At 36.5% G+C, this 26,515-nt stretch overlaps 1 protein-coding gene across 4 annotated transcripts in view; it reads right to left on the bottom strand.

Annotated features, from left to right (window-relative positions):
• Nucleotides 1-26,515, bottom strand: part of PSD3 (pleckstrin and Sec7 domain containing 3) — a 1,090,324-nt gene that overhangs the window by 151,696 nt on the left and 912,113 nt on the right. For all 4 annotated transcript variants that reach the window (XM_053703211.1, XM_053703212.1, XM_053703213.1 and 1 more), the window contains one exon: nucleotides 18,071-18,141. In XM_053703211.1, the coding sequence (XP_053559186.1) occupies nucleotides 18,071-18,141 (71 nt within the window). The remainder of the gene's footprint in view (nucleotides 1-18,070; nucleotides 18,142-26,515) is intronic.

Below are 26,515 nucleotides of genomic sequence, written 5' to 3'. Positions count from 1 at the left end.
TTTCAACATATGTAAAAATTTAAACAATGTTACCAGAATCCATGCTGTGGAACAGAAACACAGCCTCTCAAATGTGACAGTCTTGTAGCATCGCTCCTGACATGGAGTTGAGTAAGAAAACAAGCAGGCAGTGAAACTCGTCAACACTGATTGCTTAGGAGCTGTTAGCAGGCAGTCTGGATGGGTTTGCAGAAAGACTCTCTCTGCATCTCCAGACTCTAACTTTCGTCAATGCTCTCACTGAGAGGCTGACAAGACTACTTAAAACTCCAGTCCCATATCGAAGGGCAGATACCCCTCCTAAGGAACTACTCCAAAATCTTCTGACACTTCTCTGCCATCCTCCTGTGACGAAAGGCAAAGAATGACTGGGGGATGGGGGAAGTGAGAGAGGTATTTAAGCCTTTGGCTGGGGTGTCTTTGTCTCCTCCTGGTGGCCAGGTTTAGTATTTCCCAACAGTAAGGAATGATGCCGTTGACTTTCCTTATATTAAGAAGGAAATGGCAGTTTTTAAATTAATGTATTTTGTATGACAATATTCTGCAATGCAGTGGTCACTGGTATCTACTACAACGAATACATAACAAGTGTCCCTTTAGGTAGTAAATATGACTAAACATAAAATGTTATAATATAAACTAACACAATATATGACTCTTTCAACTAACCAACATGCAGCCAAAATATAGGAGGAATCAGAATATAACCTAATTATTCTGGTAAAAGGCACCTTTTATGCCAAAATAATGTAAATGTAGTTTGTCAAAATGAATGTGAAAAAGCTGTAGAGAGATTGTGTTAATACAAAGGACGTCTGACATTAAGGGACATTAACTACTAAATAAACCATTGCTTGAATGATGTATTCAGAGCAAAGATTAGCATGAGAATAATTTGTACATGTATTTTTAAAAATGATATTAGTTGTTTAAATATTAAAAAAATAAGGGTACATTTAAGGCCCATAAAGCAATGGGCACCGCCTTATTGTAACTTAGGTTTCTTTTTCTGCTATGGCCAATTAGGAATGGTTATAAATGGCTTACTAGAGTGTGCAACCAATGACTGCGTGGAATATAGCTGTGTCTGCACTTCCATGTTTAACATGAATTCAAAACCCACAATATTCAGAATTAAATTACAGGAAAGGAGAACAAAATAAATAATGAAAGTATATTGCAAAGTTGTTTTACTACATGTAATTAAACCATTTATATTAATATATTGAGGTTCACTTTTTCTGTTTTGAAAGTGGCCAACAAATATACTTTTTGTAGTGAACCATCATATATTTATGTCAGAAAAGCCAAGCTTCTATCATTTAAAACAATTACTTTTGAAGCCTGCAGTACATCACTATAATTGGAAAATATTGATTTTATTTAAGAAAAAATGTCAAGCAGGTAAAACAGTTTACTTCATAACTAAAAAACCTTTATTTAAATTAAAACTATAACGAGCTTTTACTTCCCACAAAAAAACATTTTTTCCCCACATGATAAATATGATATTAAATCATGTTCTTTCATGCATTTGAAGATTATTTTTTTAAGTATTCATTTAAACTACTTTATAATATTTTGACATTTTCAAAACATTTTATGTACCCACTATGCATCATTCTCTTTGTTTATATTTAATCATTTCCCATTTGAAAATATTTGACATAATTATGTATGACCTACTACAATGCATAGAGAGGAAATGAAAACAGATTAGACAATAAAGATCCAAGAATATATTACATTATATATAAATGTATGAGCATGCCTGAACCTACTTAAAGGGACAATAAACACTAAATAAATGCTAGATAGAATTATGCATTCAAAGAAAATATTAGTCTGAGAACAACGTGTAGATGTATTTTTTAAAGTTTTATTAGCTGTTTAAATATTGACAAAATAAGTGCAAAGTTTTAGTGTCTATAAAACAATGGGAGCTGCCATGTTGTAACTTAGGTTACCTTCTCTGCTGTAACCAATGAGGGACAGTTATAAATAGGTCACTAGAGTGTTCAGCCAATGGCTGTGTGGAATATAACAGTGTTCTGCACTTCCATTTCTATCAGGAACTGAAAAGCTTACAATTAAAGAATGGAATTACAGGTAGAGACAAAATAACTAATGAAAGTATATTGTAAAGTTGTATTTATATATATGATTTATCATTTTATATTACCATCTCAAAGGGTTTAATGTTCCTTTAATCTGAAAGCACATTTGCTTGTTAGAAAGATTTATATTTTATAAATGTATTTTTCAATACTATAATAAACAAGGCAGGCAAGACAGGCTGCAGATTGCATTGGATTTTGTATGATTTGCGGTTCACAGCAGTTTTACTATTGTCAATAATGTCTGTACTATAGGTTGCTAACAGATATGAGCTTGATAATGAATGAAAGCGCCACAGCACTGAAAAAAGCAATGACAAGGCACAAAGTCGACTTCAATAGTTTTACGTAAATGATTCATTATAGAGGACTGCAAGCAAAGGATATTCCGTTGTTCAGCAATTCTGTTACTATTGTGGCTCTCAAGGAAAATGAATGAAGGAACAGCTTAAACTCACGAGAGTCATCAGTAGATCAATTACTTTCACTGGATAACCTTAATTCAATTTTTATAATAGTGCAATTTATAGAAATTGTTTAAATTAGGCCAATTAATACATGGTACATCATTTATCAACAAGTCATTATGGTAGATCAAGGTGTCACAATCACTTTATAGTATACTGGCTGTAAAAATGCAAATTCAAAGAATACTAGATGCATTTTGACAGCACTTAATGTAAAGGGATATTGCATTCAAAAAAATGATTTATCATGAATAGGAATTAGCAGACTTGCTAAAGTATTATTTTTCAATTAAAATATGAAAACCAAAATTCTTTCAGTTAAAGGAACATTGTACACTAGATTTTTCTTTGCATAAATGTTTTGTAGATGATCCATTTATATAGCCCATCTGGGTGTGTTTTTGTAAAAATGTATAGTTTTGCTTATTTTTAAATAACATTGTGCTGATTTTGAGACTCCTAACCAAGCCCCAAAGCTTTAGATGTATACTGATGTATACAGCCTTCAGACAGATATGCAGGGGAGGTTCTGCTCTCAGCCCCTTTCAGTGGGTGTCCCAGGCTTGTCTCATTAAAAGAGCTAAACTGGGAGCTTCTAAGCAAGTTTTTAAAATGTTTTATACTGGATTTTATATTAGTATCTCTGCATATTATTCTTTATACTAGTGTCTATTACATGTAGTTAAATCAAAATTGGTGTATACTTAGGCTGACCATATTGCTGCTTTAAAAAGGGACACATATGAAAAATACATATGTCAGGGCTGTTTAAAGAAAGGTTTTGAATAATGTTCGATTATAACAACCCCGACATCTGTATTTTTCATATGTGTCCCTTTTTAAAGCGGCAATATGGTCACCCTATGTATACTGAAACTTTAATATTGAAACATGCAGAAAGAGAAAAACTCCAAAAGCAGTATCAGCTAATAGGGACAGACTTCCTAAAGTCTGATCAGGAAAAGCAAAATATTATCTTCTCTTCTCTTCTTTTATGAAGAGACATAAAACCAAAAATGTTTCTTTCATTATTCAGATAGAACATACAGTTTTACACAGCTTTTCAATGTACTTCTATTAGCAATTTTCTTTGTTTTCATGTTATCCTTTGTTGAAAAGCAGGAAGGTACTTCAGGAGTGTGCACGTGTCTGCAGCACTATATGGCAGCAGTTTTGCAACAATGTTTTTTTTTTTTTTTGATAAATTTTTATTGATCTCCAAGAGACATGATATTATGATGAAAACAAACAGTGGCAAGATATTTCATGAAAATGTATACAAATAAAAATCAAAAATTATGAATACAAGTATTTTGCTGTAATCTTCTTTGTCTTACTGGATTTTTCTAATCTACGTAAAACACGACAAATACAAATAATATAGGTAATAGAATAAAATAATAATAATAAAAAAAAAAATTCCCCCCTGTCCGTCTCCCCCCCCCCACTGCACCATCCAGATCTCAATCAAACACCCACGAAAAGTGTCAGATACTCTATGGCCCACTACTGATCCACGAGGCCGGAAATTTCCCCAGAAGTACCATTTCTGCGAAACTAATAGACGAACGGAACGGGAAAAGTATCTGTCTTTGGATTGGAACAGACTAAGACTTAATGATTGGAAACCACCCCCAAAGAAAATCGTCTATTCTCTTCTCAGAGGCATCCACTAAATGAAATGATTCAAAAACTACTTGTTCTTGAATTTCTTTAAGAAGCAGTCCGAAACTCGGAGCTCTATTTGCCTTCCAGTTCTTGAGAATGAGATGGCGCACCGCCAAAATAATCGTATTGATGATACAAATCAAACGGGGGTATCTACTATCCATAGCACTAAACAATAAAACCACTTCTTGTATGGTCACAGCAATATTAATATTGTAGAGAGCATTAAACCAGAAACAAACTTTGAGCCATAACTGATTGATTTTGGGGCAGTACCAAAACATATGAAATAAATCTGCTTTATGATTAGCACAGCGAGGACAGTTACTTATACTAGAAATAGAAAATTTTTGAATTTTAAGCGGATGTAAGTAAAAATTATTCAAGAGCTTCATATGTGATTCTTTCCAGCTCATAGATATCCTGCATTTGTATAACATATTAAAACTTTGAACAATCTTTTCATTATCTATCTCAGAAATAACTGGGTATAACCAATTACTGATCTTATCTAGATATTTTTCACTTTGTTTGGACAGCATAATGTCATACATCAACGAGATGGATGAGACCCCGCCAATGAATTTTTGAATTAGAGTTCTGACATCCGACCACGCCGTCACCTGCCTGCCCACATAATTTTGCTCATGTATATAATGTCGAATTTGAAAATAAGCAAATAAATCTGATCTAGGTAGATCATAAGTCTGAAAAATAAGTTCTGCTGTAAGTATCAGATGGTTTTCATCTAACAATTGCTTAATCAGCAATAAACCTTTATTTGCCCAAGATTTGAATACCTTATGATAAATGCCGGGTATAAACTTAGGGTTACCTTGAATAGGAAGGAAATCCGAAAAGGACGGATCTATTCCTATCATACGGCAAAACTTATGCCATGCGATGACGATATTTTTAAAAGATATCATTCTGCAGATATTGGACGGAAGCTGTTTAGTGCTACAATGCAGAATAGCTTTTAGCGAAAAAGGGCGAATATAAAATGCTTCCTCTTGACTGTCAGTTATCAAGTTAGTTTCGGCAACCCAATCAAAAGCACATTTTACCAGAGCCACTACATTATATAGTTTGACATCCGATAGAGCTAACCCTCCCACACTTGCCTTCTGCATGAGTTTCGCTAGAGCTATTCTGGGTTTTTTGTTTTTCCAGATAAATTTAGAAAAATAACTATATAATTTTTTTACGTCTGAATTAGATATAAAAAGAGGTAGATTTTGAAGGACATAAAGAAGACGAGGAAAAATAATCATTTTTATTAAGTTGATCTTTGCTGAAATCGACAGGGGATAAGATACCCAAAGCTGAAGATCTTCTTTGATTTTTACGAATAATGGAGAATAATTTGCCCCATACCATAATTTTGGATTTTTGTGCAGCTCCAGTCCCAAGTATTTAATTGACTTCACTAATTTGAATGGTATATCCCCCACACAAGAGTGACTATTACCTGTTGACATCAATTCACTTTTCTCCAAATTGACCACATAGCCTGAAAATGAACTGAACTCGGCAAGAGTCTGCATGATTACTGGAATACAATTATGAACATTATTTACAAAGAGCAAATTGTCATCTGCATAGAGCAGAGTCTTCAAACTATATTGACCGAGTGGGATACCAGTTAAGACATCGCGAAATCTAACCGCTAAGGGTTCTACTGCTACATTGAATAAGAGAGGAGATAATGGGCAACCTTGCCTGGTGCCTCTGTGTAAAATTATCTCTGGTGACCTAATACCATTTACCAGTAAATAAGAAATAGGGTTTGAATAAATTTTATGAATATATCGGATGAAATTACCTAGAAACCCAAAATTTTCCAACGCGTAAAATAGATGTTCCCAGGTAATGGAGTCAAAAGCCTTGACCGCGTCTAAAGTCAAGACTGCTGAATCTGCTATTGTCGTATTATTTGACTCCTGATCTAGACTCCATGCATAATCCAAAAAGGCGTTTAGCTTTCGTATGTTCTTGGTTGAATTTCTTGATAACATAAACCCTGTTTGATCTGGATGGATCAATTTCTGTAAACAAGAATTCAACCTTGCTGAGATGATCCCCGCCATTATTTTATAATCAGTATTGAGGACTGAAATCGGCCTATAAGAGGCCGGATCTTCCGGATTTTTGCCTTTTTTCAATATAAGTGTAATGTTTGCAGCCGCAAAACATTTCGAAGTAGCATATTCGGAAAGATAATAATTATTATATAGTTCCTCCAGAACCGATAATAAATCGTCTTTAAATGATTTATAAAATTCAGCAGGGAGCCCATCTGGGCCAGCTGCTTTATTTAATTTAAGTCTATCAATTGCATCGCTAATTTCCTCTTGAGTTATCGGTTGATTTAACATTACCAACTCGTCTTCTTGAATCTTGGGAGTTATAATTCTAGACCAGAACATATTCTGGGAATATTGATTAATATCAATCTCAGTATAAAGTTGTTGATAATACTTGTAAAATATTTGGCTGATTTTGAGTGATTTAAAAAACCTATCATCACCACTTTTGATAACAGCAATAAAGTTCTTCTTTTTTCTATTTCTGGTGAGACGCGCCAGATGCTTTGCGGAGCACCCATGAAAGTGTGATATACCTTTAAGGTATATCCCGCCTACCTTTCCTCCACCCTATATCAGGCACACCTGAACCATCATTCCTTGCCTGAAAATTGTTTTCCCTTTGCAGCTTATTTGACCGCATCCCTATTGCTGTGATTCTACTTTGAAAATTCCTAACTTGCTTTGATTTCTTTCTCTCTCTAAACAGGAGTAGTAAGCTAGAATCTTTTGTTGTACATTTTACTTTCAAAGTATTTACTCATTCTTCCGGAATTCTAATTTAACAAACAAACTGAATCAAGGAGCACCGGATCTACTTGCAGCGTCTGGAAGCCGCACTCTCACTGAAGCTGTATACCGGTCACAGAGGTAAAACCGCTCTCTTCAAACTGAAGGTAATATTTAATCCATTTACAAAGGATTGTTCTTACGTTGTCACTTTCTGGAAAACATCCACATTACCTTGCTGAATCTTCCGGTTATTACCATAGTCTGTCTGTGATGTATATATTTTATGAATGAGTGTGCGAGTGCGTGAAGCCATATCTGAACAGTGCTACAACAGGAATCAATTACTGACGCTTTCAAAGTGTATCAAATTACATTTTTCTTTTATCATTTATTCAGAACTGTTTGCTTTATGTTTCTTACTTATATTGCAACAATTGTTTCTACCTAAATATTCCTTGCCTCTATTTGGCATCTAAGAAGTTTTCTACCAGTAAAAGTCTCACCAGTGATCTAACAGGTAGTTCAAATCATACTGCCTGTTTTATTCATTAAAAGAGCAACAAACCCTTAATTCAATAACACTGCAAAAGTTCCTGCATAAAACAGGACATCACATAATTTTCAGGCCACAGTGTTTTAAGGGTTTGTTACTGGTAAACAAAACTTTAATATCATGGATGCAAATGAAATTAAAGCTGAGTTCTCTAACATACAAAGAAAATTAGATTATCTTGCACAAGGTTTAACAGAAGTACAAGCAGATAATACCGCATTAAAAGCTATTGTTAAAGAATATATGTCTCATAAAAGTACTGAAGTACCTGAACCCCATATTCAATACCCTCAACCTTTCACTGGCAAAAGACATGAATTCAGAGATTTCAAGACTGCTTGTAAACTTCTTTTTACCATGAGACCCCGCACATATTATTCAGACCGCATCAGGGTTTGCACCACTATTTCATTTTTACAAGGAGAGCCTAGGACCTGGGCTAACAGGTTTTATGAAAATAATGACCCAATTTTGGATTCACTACAGGATTTCTTTCAAGCTATGTCTAATTTATATGAAGACACAGATACACAAATCACTGCAGAATCTAAGCTACGCGCACTCAAACAGGGTAAGCGCACGGTGGAGGAGTACACAACTGAATTTCAAATGTGGGCAACAGACTCACTATGGAACCAAGTTAGCCTTAAAAATCAGTTTAGGCTGGGCCTATCTGAAAACCTTAAGGATGAACTGTCTCGCCAGGAAATGCCTGATACTCTTCCAGCACTTATAAAATTAAGCACATCCATAGATAGAAGACTCAGGGAACGGCGAGCAGAGAGATTTACTTCAGACACAATACCCAGGCGACAGATTACTTACACTACAACATCTGAGAAACATCAAGGTAGTGTAACCCCTATGGAGATAGGCACTATCAAGGGGCCACTAAGTAATGAGGAAAAAATGAGAAGAAGATTAGAAAACTTATGTTTATACTGTGGACAAAAAGAACATAACGTCTCAAGCTGTCCTTCATTACAAAGACAAAAGAAGGGTAAGAAAACAGGTTATCAAAACATATATCATATCTCAGATACAATGCAATTGACTTTACCTCTCTCTTTGCAGTGGGATCAGGAAAATATACACTCCAAGGCATTGATTGACTCAGGTGCATCTGGGAACTATATTGATTCTGTATATATTGTAAATAATAAAATTCCTCTGGTTTGCAAGCAGAACCCCGTGTTTGTTAAATCAATTGATGGTACTTTAATAAATAAGGGACCCATTACACACCAAACAATACCTTTGCTCACAATGATAAACAAGGGGCACACAGAATATATTACATTTGATGTGATCCCCATATCACTACATACTATTATTTTAGGATATAGTTGGCTGCACAAACATAATCCTAAAATAGATTGGGAACATTCAAAACTTAAACTAGACTCAACATATTGCATAAACACCTGTTATCCTCATAGCATTCTTTCATCATCTGAGATAGGGATACCAGGGATATATCAGGATTTGGCAGAGGTCTTCAATTTGAAAGAAGCAGAAAATTTACCACCCCACAGAAGCTTCGATTGCCCTATAGATATCATTCCAGGGTCACCAATACCGCATGGGAAGATCTATCCTCTATCACAAGATGAGTTAGTATACTTAAGGTCCTATTTGGATGACAACCTGAGAAAGGGATTTATATCTCACTCCACATCCCCTGCTGCTGCAGGCATGTTTTTGGTAAAAAACAAAGATGGCACTCTAAGGCCTATAATTGACTACAGGGCTTTAAACTCTATAACCATAAAAAACAGGTATCCATTACCACTAATACCAGAGATAATAGAACGGTTAAAAGGAGCACAAATTTTTACTAAATTAGATTTAAAAGGGGCATACAACCTTATCAGAATGAAGAAAGGTGACGAATGGAAGACCGCTTTTCGGACTCGATATGGGTTATACCAATACAATGTAATGCCTTTTGGATTGAGCAATGCTCCAGCCACTTTCCAACACTTTATTAATGAAATCTTCCGAGATTTAATGGATATTTGTGTCATAGTGTATTTAGATGACATTCTGATTTATTCCAAAACAGAAGAAGAACACGAAAGACATGTACGTTGGGTCTTAATGCGATTGAAGGAACACAAGTTATATGCCAAACATGAAAAGTGTTTATTTCATGTTAACAAAATTAAATTCCTGGGATACATAATAACTCCTAATAGGATCCAAATGGATCCAGATAAAGTTTCATCTGTATTAGAATGGCCTACACCAAAATCAGTTCGTGCACTACAACGTTTTATTGGCTTTGCCAATTACTATCGAAAGTTTATAAAAAACTTTTCTGATATAGTAAAGCCCTTAACTCAGTTGACTGGTAAGAAACAAAGATATAAATGGACCGAACAGGCCCAATCAGCTTTTGACTATTTAAAAGGGCAATTTTCCAAAGCCCCCATTTTACACATGCCAGATCCTGAGCTGCAATATGTATTAGAGGTAGATGCATCAAGTTCAGGTATAGGAGCAGTTCTATCTCAACAAGTAGATAACAAATCAGAATTATTTCCTGTAGCTTATTATTCAAGAAGATTCACACCAGCAGAAAATAATTATAGTATAGGAGATAAAGAACTCCTTGCTATCAAAGTATCCCTCGAACAATGGAGACACTTACTGGAAGGTACACAAAAACCATTTAAAATCTTCACAGATCATAAGAATCTGGAATATTTGAAGAAAAGTAAAACTCTAACTTTCAGACAAGTAAGATGGTCTCTATTCTTAGATAGGTTCAATTTCTTGATCACTTACCGACCAGGAAGTCTGAATACCAAGGCTGATGCATTATCCAGAGTACAGGAAATGACACCTCAAGAGACCATGACTCCAATAGTACCAATCGAAAAATTTATTGGAGCCCTAACACCTCTAGAGGAGGAGATTAAAAGGGCACAAGAAAAAGAAACCATTACACCTAAATCCTGTCACAAAAACTTAAATACTGGTTTGATAAATCATAAAAATCAATTGTATATACCCAGTTCATTAAGGAAACAAATATTGAAACACACTCATGATGAACCTTTATCCGGTCATACCGGAATACAAAAAACCATTGAAAAAACAAGAAGAAACTTTTGGTGGCCCCACATGAATCAAACCATTCAAGATTATGTCAATTCCTGTGACATTTGTGCTAGAAATAAAATAGATCATAAAGGGCCTATCGGATTGTTGACCCCATTGCCAGTTCCGGATAAACCCTGGTCCATGATCTCGATGGACTTTATTGTAGAGCTACCAAAATCAAGGAACTTTAACACTATATTAGTTGTAATAGATCATCTAACAAAGTTGGGACATTTTATACCTCTAAAAAGGTTACCTTCCGCTTTTATTACAGCTAATGTTTTTCTTAATCACATAGTAAAACTTCATGGACTACCCTCTGATATTATAACAGATAGAGGTACACAATTCACCTCATCCTTTTGGAGATCATTATGCAAATTATTAAAAATTACACCAAGATACTCAACAGCTTTCCATCCTCAAACCAATGGGATGACTGAGAAACTAAACCAAACATTAGAACAATATCTTCGTTGTTACATTTCCCATTTGCAAGATGATTGGATAGATTATTTATCAATGGCGGAATTCTCTTACAACAATTCAGTATCATCTTCAACAAAAATGACACCGTTCTATGCAACCTATGGCTATCATCCAACAACTTTGACTCTATCTAAAACTGATGTAAATTCTCCAGCCGCTAAAGACTATTCTTTACAACTAGAAGCAAGACTAGCCCTAGTCAAAAAACATTTATCTGACGCAAAGAATTACCAGAAAGCTTATTATGATAAACGTCACAGACCCAGTCCAGTCTATAAAGTGGGTGACAAAGTATTACTATCTGTAAAGAATTTAAAACTCCATGTACCCTCTAAGAAATTGGCAAATCAATACATTGGACCTTTTGTAATCAATAAAATTTTGAACCCTATGACAGTATGTTTAACTCTTCCTGCAGCTTATAGGATTCATCCCACTATACATGTATCTCTGATTAAACCTTATACTTCTACCGTACCATCCAGTCTTCAGACTCCAACTGCGTTACAAATAGATGACCACGATGAATTTGAGGTGGAACATATTCTAGATTCTAGGATCAAGAATCATCACTTAGAGTACTTATTGAAATGGAAAGGTTTTGGTCCTGAGGACAATTCTTGGCATCGTAGCACTGACATTTCTGCTCCCCGTTTAATTAGATCTTTTCATCGCAGATATCCTTTGAAGCCATCCCTCTCGTCAATTGGGGGGACCCTTAGTGGGGGGAGTGTGTGATATACCTTTAAGGTATATCCCGCCTACCTTTCCTCCACCCTATATCAGGCACACCTGAACCATCATTCCTTGCCTGAAAATTGTTTTCCCTTTGCAGCTTATTTGACCGCATCCCTATTGCTGTGATTCTACTTTGAAAATTCCTAACTTGCTTTGATTTCTTTCTCTCTCTAAACAGGAGTAGTAAGCTAGAATCTTTTGTTGTACATTTTACTTTCAAAGTATTTACTCATTCTTCCGGAATTCTAATTTAACAAACAAACTGAATCAAGGAGCACCGGATCTACTTGCAGCGTCTGGAAGCCGCACTCTCACTGAAGCTGTATACCGGTCACAGAGGTAAAACCGCTCTCTTCAAACTGAAGGTAATATTTAATCCATTTACAAAGGATTGTTCTTACGTTGTCACTTTCTGGAAACCATCCACATTACCTTGCTGAATCTTCCGGTTATTACCATAGTCTGTCTGTGATGTATATATTTTATGAATGAGTGTGCGAGTGCGTGAAGCCATATCTGAACAGTGCTACAACAGGAATCAATTACTGACGCTTTCAAAGTGTATCAAATTACATTTTTCTTTTATCATTTATTCAGAACTGTTTGCTTTATGTTCCTTACTTATATTGCAACAATTGTTTCTACCTAAATATTCCTTGCCTCTATTTGGCATCTAAGAAGTTTTCTACCAGTAAAAGTCTCACCAGTGATCTAACAGGTAGTTCAAATCATACTGCCTGTTTTATTCATTAAAAGAGCAACAAACCCTTAATTCAATAACACTGCAAAAGTTCCTGCATAAAACAGGACATCACAGAAAGCTCTTGTACTTTAAATTCAGTCTAGTCTCCTCCTCTTGTGATTTTTGTTTTAAAAAAACATCTCTTACCTTCCTACACTACAAATATGCTAACCAATTTAAAGAGGAAGGATCACGATGAACTTTCCTATACGCCGTCTTAATGTTATTAGCCAACTGAAGGCCCTGCTCCTTCATTTTTTTAGAGCGTTTGCTCATAAAAGCAATAATTTCTCCACGTATCACTGCTTTAGCAGCCTCTCAAAAAATATCTATTTTACATCTATATTCATGGTTCAAAGTTACATATTCGCGCCACATCTTTTTAATCCATGACGTAAACCGAGCATTCGTATATAAGAAACGAGGAAAGCAAAAAGCAGATTCAGGGGATTTAATCTCCTCTGATCTAGTAAAGCATAAGGAGATGACAGCGTGATCGGATATCATAAACTCACCAATGCCAGCTTTAACTTGTTGTATTACTAATGATTCTGAAATCAAAAAAAGATCTATTCTAGAGAAGGTCCTATGAGCTTTGGACTCACATGTATAAGCACGAACCCGCGGATTTTGAACTCGCCAAATATCAGTCAAACCAAATTTGACACAGAATCTCTTAAAATACTTTGCGTGTTTACCATATTCTGCAACATTTTTTTTTGAAAAGCGATCTAACTCCGGACATATGGTCATGTTAAAATCTCCACATATAATTAAATTTTCTTTTTGAAACGGAAATATTTTGTTTTGGATATGCTCCCAAAATATAGTTGAAAATTTATTTGGAGCATAAATGTTGCAGAAAATACAAGTACTAGAGGAGGAGATTACTTTACCAACCCAATTAAATTTGAGTTTAGCCGCTTCAGCCCCGTCCAGATGGGTTTCCTGCAGAAACACTAAATCTGGCTTCTCTTTAGCGAGCGTCTTAATAATTAAAGTGAATGTAAATTTTGATGTTTAAGTGCCCGGTTTTTAAAACTTTGATTAAAAACAGGGGCACTTTAATTCATCAAAATTTACATTTCATTCCTGTTGTGACAAAAAACTTACCTTTTAATCTTCACAGCAGCTACAGCTTTCTCCGGTCTCACAAGCCATTTCTGATGTCAGAAATGATTGATAGGTCATCCTCCAATCACAGATTCCCCCCCGGGGGATTCAGTGTCTGATTCACTGCTGTGATTGGAGGAAGCCAGATACCTCATATTAGACCCAGGAAGAGGCTTTGAAACAGGTGGAGGAAGCTGGAGCTGCTGTGAAGATTAAAAGGTAAGTTTTTTTTCACAACAGGAGTGAAATTCAAATATTGATGAATTAAAGTGCCCCTGTTTTTAATCAAAGTTTTAAAAACCGGGCACTTTAGCATCAAAATTTACATTCACTTTAACTTACGTTTCGCCGGAGAAGAGATCCCTCCCACATTCCATGATAGTATTTTCACGCTGTTTTCCATCATCTTGCCTGCAATGCTACAACCCCGCTACACATAATCTTAGCCGACAACTAAATATCCAGCGGAGATTAATGGAAGGGAAGGAAAGAGAGAGGGCACGAGACGCAACGGGGGGAGGGGAGGAAAAAGCAAGGAGGGGAAAAGGAAAAAAAACAAAAAAAAAACAAAAAAACAAAAAACAAAAAGAAAACATTAATAAACTTCAGATGTCTAATAACTTGTAGTTGCTCTTTCTTGACCACAACATTCAAAAACTCTACTAGCGTTGCGCAATAGAATACTAATATTACGTATATCTGTACATAAAAACAAATAAACAAATTTATCTTGGAGAAAAGATATTAACTCTATTTTGCCAGCCAGACCTAGATTCCCTGACCACCTTATGCTTACTATCCTTCTCATAAGTTTTGGATTTCATTAGGGATCTAGAGTACGGATAAACTCTTTAATTTCTGTGACTTCATTAAAAATAAATTTTTACCCCCCTTATTTTCAGCTATGATTTTAGCTGGATAAAATAAGTTGGCTTTTATGCCTCTGCTAATCAGCTGAGAGCAGAAGGGTGCCATTATTCTTCTCCGTGCTGATGTCTCTGCAGAGAAATCTTGGAAAAGCAATATCTTGCTGTTCCCGAATGTCAAAGTGGATGCTTTCTTTGCTAATTTTAATACCTCAAGTTTGTCCTGAAATTTGAGCAATTTTACGATACACATCCTAGGTTTAACTAACCCAGAGGCTGAATCTCTCCTAGGACCAACTCTATGTGCCCTCTCGATTGCAAGGGGGAGCTGATGGGACGCTACACCAATTGCCTGGGGGAGAGTGATAGAAGTGAATTCAATAAGATCCTCAAATTCTGAGGACTCAGGTAGGCCAATGATTCTAATATTATTGCGCCTGGAGCGATCCTCAAGATCCTCCAGACGTGATTGCATGTTGTTTAATTTAGCCTCATGAGCTTGGATAATACCATCTTGGATCGACACCTTATCCTCTACTGTAGAAATTCTATTTTCTGCTTCCCCTATTCTTGCAGAAAATTGTTTGACCTCAGCGGAAAGTGTTGCTATCTCGGTTTTGATTCCTTCAAATTGGGGAGCAAAAATAGCTGTGAGTTGACCTATTAACACCTGAGTATCAATAATAGCTGATACATTTTCAGATGGTAGGTCCACACTAACATCACCCAACTTGGTATTTTTCTTTTCTCTAGATTTCACGGGCATTTTAGGTGAATTATTTTTCCCGTGCGTTACAAACTTTTCCATCAAGTGTAGAATTTAAAAAAAAGAAAACAAAAAACAATCCCTTAAGGCAAATAATTGTGATATGTGCGTGGTTCAGGCTGTCTCTGATCCGTCTCCTACTCTTTTGCTGCTGCTTCCTTTCTGTGGGGACCTCCTGAACTGAACAGCCTGTGACTACGTCTACTCGTGCTTTCCTTCCTTTTGACTAATCTAAGTCGTGATCTAACTAATATCCCTGATTGGGAGTATGATCTGTGAAATACTTTAATACAACTATCTATACAATAAACAAACTAGTGACTTAATATGAACAAATAATATCGTGATTACCCCTCTTATGACATTTTGTGCACAAAAACAAGCCCGGAAAAATAAATATTAAAAAAAAAAAAAACAACAGAAAAAGAAAAAAAGAACAAGTTGGGCTAGTGCTCAGGACACCTTATCACACCTTATCTTTCTGATACTGTAGTTTACATATTTATGTGCCCTGGCAACATTGTTGAAAAATACCAATCTTTCTACATAATACTCTGAAATATACGGGGCAAAACAAAAAAAAGTGCCTCAGACCATTGGTCAGAGACTCCTTCAGCGACCTCCAGGCCTTATACTTTATGAAGGTGACATTTCAAGTCACCCTTGGATTGGAAGAGAAAGAGAAAAAATGATCTTGTATTACAACAAATCAGTCCAGAAACCCAAGTCCAGATATTCACAACAGTAACTCTTTTACTCCTTGTGTATGTCCAGTTCCTAGATTTAAAGTACCGAGGGTTACTGTGTCATCAAAGTATCAGCCTGTTTCTCCCTTTTTTCTTTCCCTCCTTTCTTCCTTCTCCTTCCTCCCCGCTTCTCCCTCCTCTTATAGGAACACTGTATCTGCAACACAGTGACCTCTGCAACTTTTTACAATTACAGGGGATATCACCATTACTTATTGACAGTCTCAATTTAATACAGCTACCATATCACAAATCCTGGGCCTGACTGACCTGGGTAGATCACAAAAAATGTCACTATTAATGCTGAAATTATACTGTGAATACTTGCGATAGCTGGTCACAGAGCGGGGTCAGGATGCTTCAGCTGGGGTGTTTCTATGTGCCGCTCCTGCGTTCACTTCCAGTTTCCTCCAGGGGACTGCAGGATATCCAGCACGGAGGCTGTAGCCGGGACTTCGGCGTTGCTGCCCTGCGTGAGCGTGACGCCCGGATCCCTCTGCGCGCCCACCGCTCTCCCGGACCGCTGCACACACGCCCTCCAGATAGCACACACTGCTACCTCCTCCTTCCGCCTTGGAGCACACCAGCTCAACACTGCCCTCCAGTGAGAAGAGTCACTCTGCACCGCCAGCACCAAACAGCTTTCAATACCTCACTGACTTGACCGCTCTCCACAATCACCCGGGTCAGTCAGGGAACACCAGCACAGTAGGTCAGGCTTCTTTTAACGTTGCTATAAGTCTGTGTAAAGAGTTTTTTTTTTTTCCCCTTCTTTTTTGTGATTACAACTTTCTCCAGTGATACAACTTAGCTGCGGTATCTTCCGCGGCCCACACGGCCTTAGGGTTTCCTATTCCAGCTGGCGTGATTTGCGCCTCGCAATGTGCCCCGAACATCCACAGCAATAGGGGGCAAGGAATGAAGGCACAGATAACAACCATCGGTCTGTACGCCGACCTGGAGCAGCATGTAACAAAGCTCCGCCTTCTCACCGGAAAACCCGAGCTTGAGCTATCCAATCCTGCAACAATGTTATACATTAGCAATTGCACTAGATGGCAGCACTATTTCCTGTCATGCAGTGATCCAGACGTGCACGCTACCGATCTAGATATCTCTTCAACAAGGAATAACATGAGAACTAAGCAAATTTTTATGATAAAAAATATGATTTTCATATAGTTAACATTAAAGGGACAGTCAAGTCCAAAAAAAACTCTCATGTTTCAAATAGGGCATGCAATTTTAAACAACTTTACAATTTACTTTTATCACCAATTTTACTTTGTTCTCTTGGTATTCTTAGTTGAAAGCTAAACCTAGGAGGTTCATATGCTAATTTCTTAGACCTTGAAGGCCGCCTCTAATCTTAATGCATTTTGATCGTTTTTCACCACTAGAGGGCATTAGTTCACGTGTTTCATATAGATAACATTGAGCTCATGCACGTGAATTTACCATCGAGACAGCTCTCATTGGCTAAAATGCAAGTCTGTCAAAAGAACTGAAATAAGTGGGCAGTCTGCTGAGGCTTAGATACAAGGTAATTACAGAGGTAAAATGTGTATAATTATAACTGTGTTGGTTATGCAAAACTCGGGAATGGGTAATAAAGGGATTATCTATCTTTTAAAACAACAAAAATTCTGGTGTTGACTGTCCCTTTAAGAGAACTAGCAACTTTATCGTCCTCTGATTAGTAATGGGTTTCCCAGACTGTGATATTCTATAACATAAAAATATAAATATGTCTGTAGTTTTATGGATTATCATTTTATAAATACTTAGTTGAGATATTTAGTAAAAAGGATAATGTTTATATATCTAACTTATCAGATTCATTATAGATAGGATTTTATTACCGTAAACGTGCATTACCTTTTGCAAATAAAGCACAGTTCCCTTCAATATAGCATAGAAAGTCTTCCAACCTCGCTTTCCCCTTGGAGCTGTGAAAAAAATAAAATAAACATGTGCTTAGAAAGAATTACAATGGCTAAATGTATTTATATCACATTGAAGTGTCAATGTTATCACAATATGTCATTTTACCCCCCAAAAAAATACCATTTAAATATTTGTATTTGAGTCAATACAGAACTAGCTAAAACCTGTGTGTGGACATAAAAGTTATAAAGTCTAGTGGTTGAAACTGATCTGTGTAAAACTATCAAGTTAACTAAACAAAAGATCAAATATTAAATTCATTTTACTGGAATGTTTTAACAGATATCTCCCCTTTTTCAGATGTCACAATAAAATAAGTACATATAAGCTTTTATAAAATCCAGTGAGTTCAAACCTTTTTTCTATATATCTATTACATTAAAGTGAATGTAAAATTTAATCAATTAGTGCCCGTTTTTTAAAAAAATACTATTAAAAACAGGGGCACTTTCATTGATAAAAGTTTACATTGCACCATATTTTTACAAATAGTTACCTTTTACTTCCTCAAAGCCGGATCGGCATCCCCGCTGTAAATACGTCACCAATGACGAAACCGGCTTCCTCCAATCATGGCAGGGCCTCACGAGATGGATGCTCTGAGGTGGGGTGGGGGGGGGGGGGGGTCCGTGATTGGAAGAAGCCGGTTTCGTCATTGGTAACATATTTACAAAGGACCTGCATGCGGGGGATGCCGATCCGGCTTTGAAGAAGTAAAAGGTAACTATTGGTAAAAATACGGTGCAATGTAAACCTTCATCAATGAAAATGCCCCTGTTTTTAATAGTATTTTTAAAAACCGGGAACTAATTGATGAAAGTTTACATTCACTTTAAAAGCATATGAAACCCCAAAAATGTATTTTGTGATTCAGACAGAGCAGAGAATTTTTAAAAAGTTTACAATTTACTTTATGATTACATTTGCTTTGTTCCCATGATATTCTGTGTTGAAGAAATACCTAGGTAGAATCTAGAGCACTGCATGACAGGAAAAAGTGCTGCCATCTAGTGTTCTTGTAAATTGATAACATACTTGCAAAACTGCTGTCATATAGGGCTCAAGAAATGGGCCAGCAACTAAGCTCCCTGCTTTTCAACAAAATATACCAAGAGAATGAAGAAAAATTTAAAATAGAATTAAAGTAGAAAGTTTTTGAAAATCACATGCTCTGTCTGAATCATGAAAGGAAAATGTTTGGTTTTATATCCCTTTAATTACTATATACCCTGGTATTTTTTAATTTTGTGATAAAGAGAAACATTTCTGCATAATATAAGTCCTGAGAGTGCATTAAGTCTGTCAAATAGATATATGAAAGAGATAACTGCATGTGTTACTGAATAAGCTCCAAAATTACCCTAAGAGTGCTTTCTATACTGTGGGAAATTAACCCCAGGTGTGGGATATGTAACCAGTCCACTTTCAGAGTACAGATCCACATTTTTTATGTATTTTTTTTTCTAGTGAAAACATCATTTAGAACACACATCCTCAAACTTGTCCCTCCAGAGGTTTTGGAACTACATTTACCATGATGCTCAGCCAGCTATGTTGGCTGAGCATCATGGGAAATGTAGTTCCAAAACCTCTGGAGGGCCAAGTTTGAGGATGTCTGATTTAGAAAGATTTCAAGTGTAATTAGTATAATTTATTAAATTGGAAGTTAGAGACTCAATTACTGAAAGAGCCACGCAGAGAAGCTTGGGCTTGGCCAATAGCTGTAACTAATCTTATACTTTCTATTTTTATTATTTTTTGTATGAAAATGCTAGCTAGTTTATTTTTATATATAGAGACATACACTATATGGCCAAAAGTATGTGGACACCCCTACTAATTATTGAAGTCAAGAGCTTCAGCCACATCCACTGCTAATAGGTGCATAAAATCCAGCATGTAGGCATGACATTTCAGTAGATAAACACTGGCAGTACATGGATACTATCTTTGCCATAAGTAAGTTCATGAAATGTCTGCCCTACTAGATCTGTGCCGGTCAATCAATTGTAAGTGCTATTATTGTGAAATAGAAGCGTCTAGGAACAACAAACGCCCAACCACAAAGTAGTAGCGTTCACAGTGAAGGGCTGCCAAGTGTCTATCATCTGTTGCATCACTCACAAGAGATCCAAACTGCCTCTGGAAACAACTTCAGCACAAGAACTTTAAGTCGGGAGCTTCATGGTAAATATTTCCAAGGCCGAGCAGCTGCACAAAAGCCTAACATGAACATGTGCTTGCTGGAGTGGTGTAAAACACACTGCTATTGGAACCTGGAGCAGTGGAAACGTGAAGTGATGAATCATACTTCGCTATCGGCCAGTCTGATAAAAGAATCTGGGTGTGGCAGATGTAAGGAGAATGGTAACAACTATAATGGTGCCTAATGTCAAGTTTGGTGGAGGAGGGATAATGATCTGGGGCTGTTTGTTAGGGTTTGGGCTCCACCCTTTATTACCAGTGAAGGGTCATCTTAATGCTACACGATACAAATTAATTTAGAACGAACCCATGGCTGGATTAAGAACAAAGTTGAAGAAAACTTTTTTTTTTTCCATGACAATTTGTCTGTGCAAATGTCTAATACAAAATGTCTCCTAGATCTGGACAAAGAACATGTTTTTATGCTCATTACACTTTACCATAATAACATGAATTAAAGAGATATGAAACCCAGAACTGTTCTTTCATGATTCACATAGAACATACAATTTTAAACAACTTTTCAGTCTACTTCCATTATCAGATTTGTTTAATTCTCTTCATATTATTTGTTGAAGGAGTAGAATGCACTTCTGGGAGCTAACTGAACTCATAAAGTGAGCCAATGAGAAGAGGCACATATGTGCAGCAAACCAATCAGCAGCTAGCTTCCCATTAGTGCATTGCTGCTTCTTAGCCAACTAAGGTTACCAAGAGAAGAAAGCCAATTAGATAATAGATGTAAATTAGGTAGTTATTAAAATTACATGCTCTATATGAAACATGAAAGTTTAATTTTGACTTCACTGTCCCTTTAATCTACTGTATCATTACTTGAAGCACAAATCTTTGTGATTAAAGGGACACTAAACCAAATTTTTCTCTTTCATGATTCAGGTAGAGGATACAATTTTAAACAACATTCCAAATTACTTATTTTATCTAATTTGTTTCATTCTTTAGATATCTTTTGTTAAAGAAATAGTAATGCACATGTGTGAGCCAATCACACGAGGCATCTATGTGCAGGTACCAATCAGCAGCTACTGAGCCTATCTAGATAGGCTTTTCAGCAAAGGATATCAAGTGAATGAAGCAAATTAGATAATAGATGTAAATTAGACAGTTGTTTAAAATTGCATGCTCTTTCAAAATCATGAAAGAAAAAAATTGGGTTTCATGTCCCTTTAAGAGTGAATTTTACTGTCAACAAAATGATTTCAAAAAGGTGTTTCTCCTCTCTTTAATTTTATCACTAATGAGACTGTACTGTAATTATTATTTGTTGGTATGTTAAAGGGACACGAAACCCACATTTTTTCTTTCATGATTTAGGAAGAGAATGCAGTTTTAAACATCTTTCTAATTTACTTATATTATCTAATTTGTTTTATTATCTTGATATTCTTTGCTGAAAAGCATATCTAGATATGCTCAGTAGCTGCTAATTGGTTGCTGCACATAGAAGCCTTGTGTGATTGGCTCACCATGTGCATTGCTTTTACTTCAACTAAGGATATCTAAAAAAATAAGCAAAATAAATAATAGAAGTAAATTGTAATGTTGTTTAAATTTATATTCTCTATCTGAATCATGAAAGAAATATTTTGGGTTTAGTGGCCCTTTAATAACTAAACAGTTTGACAGTAAACTCTCTAAGGGGTTGATGGCGGTTAATTAAAAAAATCTTCTATTCTAACCTGAAAAATAACGCCATTATCACTTTTTTTATATATTAAATCGGAATGAACAGAGCTTTTGCCTAAAGTTGAAAAGACTTGCTACAGCTCTTAAATATTTAATAAGATTCTCGCTTTTTAAATATGTCAGCATGACAACGTAATGGTTCACACCATATCCCATGGCAAAATATAACCATCTGGGGGTTCCTCTGATTTTTTTTTTCTGGACAGTACACTGCTTTTGAAGATGAAACTATAAAAGCGACTTCTTTACACATCCAAATAGCTTTTTTTACACCTGATTAAATGTCTCAATTTAACTTTGACACTTGTTTACTGTGGTGCCACTTTACTGACTACCATACCTGAGAGCTTTGAAACTGCTAGATAAAACATCAAGCAAATGACACAGACTGGTTGATGGCTGAGAGCATTTTTTTCACGTCATTTAGAACCATTCCTCTAGATTAAAAGCAATGCTTGCCAGCAATGCAGAAGTCATTTGAAAGACAAATAATGTGGCGTTGCAAACCCCAAAGGCGCCTTATTTTCTAATATACTATACAGAAAAGCGGGAGCATCTGTTTAAAATGAGAATGAAGCGCAGAAAAGGAACGATAAATGGGTCTAAAAGAAGCCATGCTATGAAACCAAAACGACACAATCATCATCTGTGCCATAAAAGACATTGCAGCAGACTGGTACTTTGCTACAAACAAAAACACTGAGAACTTCACATTTGTATTGTTAATGTTAAAGAATTATAGATGTGATGAGAAAACAATATTAAACTGAGAATATAGAAATAACAGCATCATCTGTACAAGTAACAAAAAGCAGAAATGGGCACTTTATGTTAAAAGTTGAAAAGAGAGAATCAAGTGTGATTATAGAACAAATAAATACCTCCCTTTGCACAAATCCTATTTAAAGGTACAGTAACACATTTCTCTTGTGCTGCTATAGAATAACAAATCAGTCTTAACATTTTTAAAACAAATTAACATCTTTATTTACTACAATTAATTTCCAATAGCCAAAATCCGGCCAACATTTGCCTTATTTGGAGGAATCAGTCTGGGTTTTAGTCCACAGACAACAAAGTTAGCCATACATTATACATTAATTGATGTAAAGGTATTTAAAACCCCACATTTTCCTGTCACGATTCAGATAGAGCATACCATTTTAAACAACTTTCCAATTTACTTCTATTATCTAATTTAATTCATTCTCTTGCTAACCTTTGTTAAAAAGCATATCTAGATAAGCTCAGGATCTTGGAGCAAGCTGCCTATTGGTGGCTGAATTTGTATGCCCATTTTCATTGGCTTACAAAAGTGTTCATTTAGCACCCAGGAGTGCATTGCTGCTTCTTCAATAAAAGATACCAAGGGGCCGATTTATTATCAGCTGAATGCTGCCTAATGCAAGGCTCGCCGGAAACAGGAGTTAAGAAGCAGCGGTCTGAAGACTGCTGCTCGTTAACTCGTACGCCTCCTCTTAGGCGGCGTACAGCAATCAGCTCGATCGAATACGATCGGGTTGATTAACAACCCCTGCTAGCGCCTGATTGACCGCAAATCTGCAGGGGGCGGCATTGCACAAGCAGTTTACCAGAACTGCTTGTGCAATGTTAAATGCTGACAGCGATGGCATTCAGCGATGTCGGGCGGACATGATACACTACAGAGGATCATGTCCGCCCGACACTTAATAAATCGGCCCCCAAGAGTATGAAGCAAAATTGATAACAGAAGTAAATTGGAAAGTTGTTTAAAAATGTATAATCTATCTGAATCACAAAAGAAAAATGTGGGGTTTCATGTCCCTTTAACCCTGAAAGTATCTTTGTTAAAGGGATACAAAACCTAAACTGTTTCTTTCATGATTCAGAAAGAGCATGCCATTTTAAGCAACCTTCTAATTTACTCATATTAGCAATTTTTCTTCGTTCTCTTAGTATGCTTTGTTGAATGAGCAGCAATGTACTACTGGTTGCTAACTGAACACATGGGTGAGCCAATGACAATCCGTACATTTATGCAGCCACCAATCAGCAGCTAGAACCTAGGTTCTTTGCTGCTCTTGAACTTTCCTAGACCAACCTTTCAGCAAAGGATAACAAGAGAAGGAAGCAAATTAAATAATAGAAGTAAATTGGGAAGTTGTTTAAAATTGTATTCTCTATCAAAATCATGAAAGGAAAATGTTGGGTTTCATGAATGTGATTAAAGCCTATTGAAAAAAATAGTAATTGCTTTTATATCATGTATACATGTGATTCATAAGTATTAATCAATTCCTTTTTTTATTAATAAAGATACTTTCAGGGATAAAGGGACAGTCAAGTCCAAAAAAACTTTCATGATTCAAATAGGGCATGTCATTTTAAAACAACTTTCCAATTTACTCTTATCAGCAATTTTGCTTTGTTCTCTTGGTATTCTTAGTTGAAAGATAAACCTAGGAGGTTCATATGCTAATTTCTTAGACCTTGAAGGCCGCCTCTAATCTAAATGGTTTTTCACCATTAAAGGGTGTTTATGTGTTTCATATAGATAACATTGAGCTCATGCACGTGAATTTACCCAGGAGTCAGCACTGATTGGCTAAACTGCATGTCTGTCAAAATAACTGAAATAAGGGGGCCGTCTACAGAGGCTTAGATACAAGGTAATTACAGAGGTAAAATGTGTATTATAATAACTGTGCTGGTTATGCAAAACTGGGGAATAAGATTATCTATCTTATTAAACAACAAAAATCCTTGTGTTGACTGTCCCTTTAAGTCAATTAATGAATGATGAGCTTTTTAACATGGTTTCACAAAAAAACTATGTAAAAGCAAATAGGGAATAGGGCCCTCGATTCCTCCTGTATGTGTTTGTAAATTCTGTCCTGTCTCTTAGTCTTAGAAGTTTTATACTATTGTTTTATTTAAATGATCTGTATCCATGGACAGCGCTGCCGAATATGATGGCGCTTCCTAAATAAAGTATAATAATAATAATGAACTTATTTTTATGTTCATTTATGCCTTGGAATTTCAGCTGAAAGTATAACATTGTTTGATGACGCCAATACTTATATATTTTTCCCTAAGCAATATTCCAATGGAAAAATATGAATAAATCCTTTCTTAAAATTCTTTATAGTATATTTTACAGGTATTGTATTCCCCCCCCCCCCCCCCCACACACACACTTTTTCATGACAGGGACATATTTGTCTTTTGTTTCTCATGTTGCTGGGAGTGTTGAACATGGTTTGACAGCAGCATGTAGATTATATGCACAGGGCACGACAGACCGCAATTTAAAGGGCATGGTTTGTGCATGAGCCAAGGAGTAGCTTAAAGGGACAGCCTACCATAGAATTGTTATTGTTTTAAAAGATACTGTTACAGAAGCATTAGTTATTTTGTTGTGAAGAAACTTATTTCCCAGCAGCAATGCCTGAACCAGCCAAGCCAGCGCCTAAGAAGGGCTCCAAGAAAACTGTAACAAGTATCATTTCATAAAGGGTTAACTCTGTTCAGTTTTGAGAAAACTATTTTCTGAGGCAGGTTTCCTAGCATATTGTGTACTGTAATTAAGTTTGTGATAAGCATTCACTGCTAGGTGATAAGAAGGACTCAATTGTTTTCTTGTGTGTACTTGTTATCTGCGGTGGCCTGTCCAAGGGCTTTGTCTAAATGTGTGATGGGGGATTTTATGCTTCCCCCCCTGGGAGTTCCCTGTGTGCATGTAACCTAAATAAAAAGCAGGCTGGGCATCCCAGTCCTCAGTTCTTGGTTGTCCCTCAATCGCAGCGTTGACTCGTTTTTGTGGGCAGAAGGGTATCCTAGCTGTACTACAGCTAAGGGGGATTATTCTACATTTGCGAGACTCATATAGAATACTATGGAAAGCAGTTTATCCCCTCTTCAGCAATAGGAATCCAGGCTACTAAGCGGTCCATCTCTCAGCGAGACTAAGGGTAACCGTAACATTTGGCGGCAGCGGTGGGATTTTTCCTGGATTTCCTAGGAGAGGTACAGAACGGATGGAGAGCGCTTACGAAAAATTGAAGCGTACAACCCTAAAGGATTTACTTGAAAGCAGAGGGGGGTACGCCAGCAACTGGCCGAGGAGAGAGCTGATCGCAGAATTTACCGAACTGGATCAGAGCTTCACAATGGCGGAAACACCGACCACGATTAGTGACGAAAAAACCAGGATTGTTCGGGAGAGGCTCTCACTGTACGGGCCGAACCCCTCCATGGAATTGGTACAGCAGTTGATGGCGGAAGCGGACAAGGATATACGAGAGACTCGAGCCCACGAACTCAACCTAGCGAACGCACACCGCAATGCTGAAGCCCCGCAGGTAATCATCCCTGTCGAAAATGCTGGGAGGCCCAAGATACCCTATGCGGCATTTCGACCCTTCCTAGAGAGCGAGACAGGGATTGATGAATATTTGGCGGACTTCGAAAGGCAATGTG

This window comes from Bombina bombina, chromosome 2 (genome assembly GCF_027579735.1).
Source record: "Bombina bombina isolate aBomBom1 chromosome 2, aBomBom1.pri, whole genome shotgun sequence".
Classification (NCBI taxonomy): Eukaryota; Metazoa; Chordata; class Amphibia; order Anura; family Bombinatoridae; genus Bombina; species Bombina bombina.
The sequence above is the reverse complement of the archived record's forward strand: the minus strand, read 5'-3'. Positions and strand labels throughout refer to the sequence as shown.